Here is a 6,953-nt window from a genome sequence, read left to right as displayed (position 1 = left end):
AAAAAAAAAAAAAAAAAAAGAAAAAAAAAAAAAGAAATTTTATTGCTCACAGTTCTGGAGGCTGAGAAGCCCAAGATGAAGGGACTGGAAGACTCAGTGTCTAATGAGGGTCTGTTTCTCATAGACAGTGCCTTCTCTCTGTGACCTCACATAGTGGAAGGGGCTAGCTAGTTCTCTCTGGACTATTTTGTAAGGGCATTAATCCCCTTCGGCAGGATGCACCAAAGGAACTTATCACTCTGGCCCCTTCTTTTTTTTTTTTTTTTTTGAGACGGAGTCTCGCTCTGTCGCCCAGGCTGGAGTGCAGTGGCCGGATCTCAGCTCACTGCAAGCTCCACCCTCCCGGGTTCACGCCATTCTCCTGCCTCAGCCTCCCGAGTAGCTGGGACTACAGACGCCCGCCACCTCGCCCGGCTAGTTTTTTGTATTTTTTTTTAGTAGAGACGGGGTTTCACCGTGTTAGCCAGGACCACTGGGGTCCTTTTCTGACTCTTCTTTAACACTGACAGTTGTTCCATTACTGTTACTGATGACAATATATCCTCTCTTTTTATTACAGCTGCGTCTGATATTCTGTCCTTTCCATACTCATCCCAGTGTAAACCACAAAACAGGTCTTCAGAAAAGACTGTGGCTTCACTGATTTTCCTGTGTTGCCTCTAACATTTATAAAAAAGCATTGACGAAGAGTGTCAATGACCGAGTTTCAAAACCATCTTTACTTTTCTAAATGTAGATGTTTTTCCATGTATAAAAATTACATAGACTTAGCCACGTGTGGTGGCCCACACAAGGCGGGTGAATCACTTGAGGTCAGGAGTTTGAGACCAGCCTGGCCAACATGGTGAAACCCGGTCTCTACTAAAAATACAAAAATCAACCAGGCATGGTGGTGCACACCTGTAATCCCAGCTATCCGGAGGCTGAGGCACAAGAATCGCTTGAACCCAGGAGGTGAGGTTGCAGTGAGCTGAGATCATGCCACCACACTCCAGCCTGGGTAACAGAGTCAGACTGTGTCTCAAAAAAAAAAAAAAAAAAGTAGACTTATACAAAATTTGAAAAATATGGGAAAGTAGAAGAGAAGAAAAAAAGGCATTTATATCCTACTAATGAATGCTGCTAATCCCCTCCCTAATTAAAAGTTCTCCTGTGAAATCCTAGCAAGTTGGGATCTACATCTGTTTATCATTCTGGAAACTTGCAATGTTCTGGATTTAACATTTTTTTAATTTCAAATCATAAAATAAATTTTCAATGGAGAATCCAGGGGTGGAGGTCTATTGGCACCTCTGTAAGTGGCAGTTGGGTGACTACCACAGAGGTGAGCCAGAGCTGGGGGAGGCAACTGCAGGTCAAGGATAGTCATAACTGACACGCCTTGCAAAATGCATTGTGTATGTAAAGCTCTTTGCTAATAATGATGGTTCACTGTTCCATGTATACATAGGCTGATGTGTATATTTGTCTTTCCTGCAGGGTTTTTGGAGTCTCTGGATGACTTTTACATTCTTAGCAGTGGATTGATACTGCTGCAGACCACAAACAGTGTGTATAATAAAACCCTGCTAAAGCAGATAATACCCGAGTCTCTCCTGGCATGGCAAAGAGTCCGTGTGGCCAATATGATGGCAGATAGTGGCAAGAGGTGGGCAGACATCTTTTCAAAATACAACTCTGGTAAGTGACCCTGCAGAATAACTGTTAGGCACAGACATATATTTCGATTTGGGCTTGTTAACCAGTAAAGTCATACCTATGTCCCGTCTTCATGTCTGCTGATATTTCAGGCACCTATAACAATCAGTACATGGTTCTGGACCTGAAGAAGGTAAAGCTGAACCACAGCCTTGACAAAGGCACTCTGTACATTGTGGAGCAAATTCCTACATATGTAGAATATTCCGAACAAACTGATGTTCTACGGAGAGGTACTTTCTTCATGTCCTAAGTCTGAAAACCTGACGAGTATGTGTGAGTTCATATATGGTAGGGGAATGCACGATGTGTGAATGTGTGGTGGGGGAGGGCATGGGGGGGAAGACAGGATGGGGATGCCACTGCTAGTTACACTGGGGGAGAATGACCAGGTTTAGCACAACAGGTAAACCTGCGTCGCAGACTCTTGCAGGACAATGTGCAGATTGGGACGCAAATCAGGCATTCATGGCCCTGTGATTCCTCATGGTTCTAATATTACCTTTTCTCCTGTATTCCTGGTTAAAGCTTTAAGTTCAATTCAGCAAATATTTGTGGAGTGCCACTGTGGCCCAGGGACCAGAAAAGCAAGGATGCAGAGTCCCTGACCTTGAAGGACTCAGGAGTCTAGTAGGGAAGCAAAGTGCTCAAAGCAGCTGCAGGAGCTCAGGATGGGAAGAGCTGTCATCAGGTCTGGTGTCCCTAGGCCGGTGGTGAACCTAAAGAGAACGTGGCTGTTAGTGGGTGGGGTCAGAGAAGGCACTTCTGGTGGGCAAGAAGGAGTCCAGTCATTTGAAGCCAGGAGGCTCACTGCCTTCATTCAAATCTCAGTTCCTTAAAATCTCAGGCAAATCATTGAATCTCTCCAAGCCTCACTTTCCTCATCTATAAAACTGAATCGTGATATAGGTCCACAACCAGGTATTTGTAATTTTAAAATTCTAAAACTGTAAAACCACAAATTATCATTTTGTTTCTTGTGTTTTGTTTTGATTTGGTAGCTAGCTCACTTGGTAGCAAGATATGACCTGATCTGAACTCATTTGGCAGCAAAACTGCCAGAAGGAAACTCTTAGTTGTTTTTAATTTTAATTTTAATTTTTCTTCAGATGGAGTGTTGCTCTGTCACCCAGGCTGGAGTGCAGTGGTGCAATCTCGGCTCACTGCAACCTCTGCCTTTCAGGTTCAAGCGATTCTCCTATCTCAGCCTTCTGAGTAGCTGGGACTACAGGCACGTGCCACCACACCCGGCTAAGTTTTTATGTGTTTTTAGTAGAGACAGGGTTTCACCATGTTGACCAGGTTGGTCTTGAACTCCTGACCTCAGGTGATCCATCTGCTTCGGTCTTCCAAATTGCTGTGCCCAGCCTGTTTTTTTAAATTGTCTTTATTTCTTCTTAGAGACCCCATGTATACATTAGGCTACAGAAATATCAACATCTTTGATTATGAGGTGTTTCCCGAAGAGACTGTAATGTCACATAATCCACGCACTCCATGGTTGTTCTAAAGTCTGAAAAATCCTAAATTCTGAGACTCATCTGGCTCCCAAGAACTTCCTCTACAATTTCACAGGATGGTCATGAGAATCAATTAAGATAAGTAGATAGATTGAGAGAAAATGTTAGCCTTAAAAATCCTATTGGGCAGTTCAGCCTTTATGTTTTAGAAATTGGGAGTTCCTGACAAGGGAGCGTAGACTGGGTGGGAAGAAAGGAGACTAGTTAGGAGAAGGAAGAGTAGACTGGGTGGGAAGAAAGGAGACTAGTTAGGAGACTATTGCAACAGATCAGCTGGCAGATGAATAGAGACAGAACAGAGATAAAGTTTTGACCCTAGGGATCAGGACCTGGTCCTCCGTTTTCCAGGTCCCCAAATTGACTTTGTAATGATGCCTAGAGTGGGCCTCATCAGTGGAGAATGGTTCACACCAACTAAATGCACTAAGACTTATGCATAACACCAATTTTTAAGGTGGGAGTTTTCATTGCCAAGCAGTTCATATACTACCAAGCAGTGGACCTACCTTCTTTGCTTGTTAGGAAAATCCATCCAAGAAGTGAAATCATTAGGTGGTTACTGGTTAGCACAGAGCAGTTCAAAACAGATAACCCAGCTGGTCCCTCCAGCTCCTAAGAGCCTGAAAATAATAGCAGGCCTCAAGAGAGAGATGCTTGCTAAAGTAGTCTTTTCTTCTTTGGACAGTTGCTAACAGAATGGTAGACTTGGTTCTCTGCAGTCCCATTGCTAGACCACTTGAAACTCCCTACTCCCTAAGACTAAAAAGAGTTGATGATGATCTGTCTGTATTTTTTTTTTTTTTCTTTTGCCAGAGGAGAGAAGAACAGAGAATTAAATTCAGAGTACCTACTGCATTGCAGACACTCTTCTGGGCCTTTTCCTTAAGTTCTCTTGTTTGATGTTTGTAACATACTACCACATAAGTGTTATTGTTGCCATTTTACTGTGAGTAAAGAAAAGCTCAGAAAGAAACGTGTTTTGCCCAAACAAATAAATGATATCATATAGCCATTAAAAAGGCGGGGGGGTCGGGGTGGGGGGTGGGCACACCTCCTAGCATATTTAAGCAACTGTGGTATGGTGATAGAAGCCCTGGATGTTTTAGTTAGAAGGCCTGTATTCAGTCAAGTTTTGTGAGGCAAGGAAGACATCTGACCTCTCTGAAACTCTGTTTCTTCTGTTCAAAAAAGGGATGATAATACTTACACATCATCAGGTTGTTGTGAGATTAAACAAGTCGCCCTATTTTATTTTTTTATTTTGAGACAGGGTCTCACTTTGTCATCCAGGCTAGAGGGCAGCTGCGTGATCTCGGCTCCCTGCAACCTTCGCCTCTCGGGTTCAAGCGGTTCTCGGGCCTCAGCCTCCCGAGTCGCTGGGACCACAGGTGTGCACCCCGATGCCTGGCTATTTTTTTCATATTTTATTAAAGAGGCAGGGTCTTGCCATATTGTCCAGCCTGGTCTTGAACTTAAGAACTCAAGCAATCCACCTGCTTCAGCCTCCCAAAGTGCTGGGATTACAGGCGTCAGTCATTGCACCAGGCCAAGTTGCTCTGTTTTAAATCATGAAGCTTCATGAAATGTGAAGTATAAAGCAGACATTTTCATTATTCATTTGAGCTGTTTTCACAAAGAGAAATATAATAATAATCTAATGTTTACCAAGTATTAGATACTATAATTAAGCGCTCCATCTGAATGCATTTCATGCTTATGCTTATGAAGATGCTTAATGCTGAATACTTAATGAAGATGAAGAAACTGAGGCACAGAGGAGGATAAGCAATTTGTTCAAGGTCACATACTTAATAATGGCAGAACCAGGCTTCAAATCCAGGCAATCGAATTCCTGAGTCTATATAACCTAGATATGTTTTAGCAACAAATCTGTTTTTCTTCTATAATTTCAATGTCATCCATATCTCAGTTCTTCTGATGCTGGCTCTCAGAATTAGCAAGGCTGAATGTCTTATCATTTACTTTTTGTCTCAGTAACCTCACCCCTAAAGAGGAGGTCCTGTACAACAATACAAAGGAGAAAGGCAGACAAGGGCCAGGAGAGAATGTGGAGGTGGGAGAGAACCCTGAATGGTGGAGACATTCCTTGACTGTTCTGTAGGCAATAACCCAGACCAGTGTAATCTAGGATGTTTCTGAAATTCTGCTTTTACCAGAGAGAGCTGTCACATATTTGGTGCTCAGTGACTAGTAGGCTATGTGGCCTTCACACACTATGAAGCTTTGAATGAAGCTGAGCCTTTATAAATGTTTAGAGTCAAAGGAATTAAAAACCTAATGTAACCTACAAGATCATCCCCAATCCCCTCACATTACAGACTTCTCCTCTCCCTCCCCATTGACGTCTTTCAAAAAAACAGAAACAAAACAAAACAAAGTTGCAAGACCTACTTCTTAAGCCCTGAGCCTAGAATTCAGGCTTTCTATTCCCAGTGCTATGTTCTTCCACTACATCGTGATTACCATTTGACATCTTCCTTTATAGGGCCACATTGTGAACAGCCATTTCTTGGCATTTCAGTAACTAAATCCACTTAGATGAGCTCCCCAGATCGCCTTGCATTATACTTTATTTTGCTCTATAAAGAATATGGTTATTTTTTGGCTTAGAGATTAATAATTTTGGGTGAAAACCAGAGAATTCTGATGCTCTTCTTCCCCTAATGAAATAATCTAGAGGTGTGCTGATTTAGGAAATTTAAGAGGCTGTTTGGCTGCCAGGGTTCGCATGCAAAAAGCTTTATTTTCTATACCTTATTTTGTAATGAAACACCTGTGCCCATTTTCAAAATAAATGAACATGGAAAACATTTCTTTTGCTCTCTCTCCTTTTCTGTCTCCTTCCCTGTCAATCCCTCCCTTACTTCCCTTCCATTCCAAATCAGGATATTGGCCCTCCTACAATATTCCTTTCCATGAAAAGATCTACAACTGGAGTGGCTATCCACTGTTAGTTCAGAAGCTGGGCTTGGACTACTCTTATGATTTAGCGCCACGAGCCAAAATCTTCCGGCGTGACCAAGGGAAAGTGACTGATGTGGCATCCATGAAATATATCATGCGATACAACAGTACGTAGCATATTTCTCAAGAATCATTCTTCAAAACTCCTTTTCTTCCCTATGGATAAAGAATCCATGTAAGTTTATCATCTCTGTACTAGAAGGAATTACAAGAAGTTATTTAAGTATTTAACTAATATTATACATTTTATACTCAATAATAGAGCTTTGGCCTCCTTTATAAAATGAAAGAGAAGAGTCTATACATTTTGTAATTGAAAAAAGTCATCTGTAAGACACAGAAGAAATAACTCATACAGGGTCATTTAAAATTTTTCTCCAAACACAAGTTTCCAAGGATAACAGCAGCTAATAAAACAAAAATTGTTCATAAATACCTCATTTTTTTTTATGAACAGCATCAAAGTCAAATTTTTATTTCTTGTTTTATGAACAGCATCAAAGTCAAACAACTGATGCACATTTATCTGGTTCTCTCTCCCATCCATTTTTCACTGTGTAAGGTTCTTAAGAGCAGGCTGGGCCTGGGGCCGAGGACTTACTCCTTCCTCACAAGCCAAGGCAGATGTCTATCTGGAAGCAGGCTGGGCTGAGGAGGCCTGTGGGGGTACACTCTCTGATTATCTAGGCTTTAACAGGCCCCAAAACCTTACTGTGGAGAAGTGTCTCCGAATAGCCAATACTCACTCTC

General features: G+C 42.0%; 1 protein-coding gene across 1 annotated transcript in view; it reads left to right on the top strand.

Annotated features, from left to right (window-relative positions):
* Positions 1-6,953, top strand: part of PLBD1 (phospholipase B domain containing 1) — a 68,001-nt gene that overhangs the window by 58,521 nt on the left and 2,527 nt on the right. Inside the window, exons 7-9 of the mRNA XM_025403756.1 lie at positions 1,480-1,680; positions 1,791-1,931; positions 6,125-6,310. Of these exons, the coding sequence (XP_025259541.1) occupies positions 1,480-1,680; positions 1,791-1,931; positions 6,125-6,310 (528 nt within the window). The remainder of the gene's footprint in view (positions 1-1,479; positions 1,681-1,790; positions 1,932-6,124; positions 6,311-6,953) is intronic.

The sequence above is a fragment of the Theropithecus gelada genome, chromosome 11, assembly GCF_003255815.1.
Source record: "Theropithecus gelada isolate Dixy chromosome 11, Tgel_1.0, whole genome shotgun sequence".
In the NCBI taxonomy this organism is placed as follows: Eukaryota; Metazoa; Chordata; class Mammalia; order Primates; family Cercopithecidae; genus Theropithecus; species Theropithecus gelada.
The sequence above is the reverse complement of the archived record's forward strand: the minus strand, read 5'-3'. Positions and strand labels throughout refer to the sequence as shown.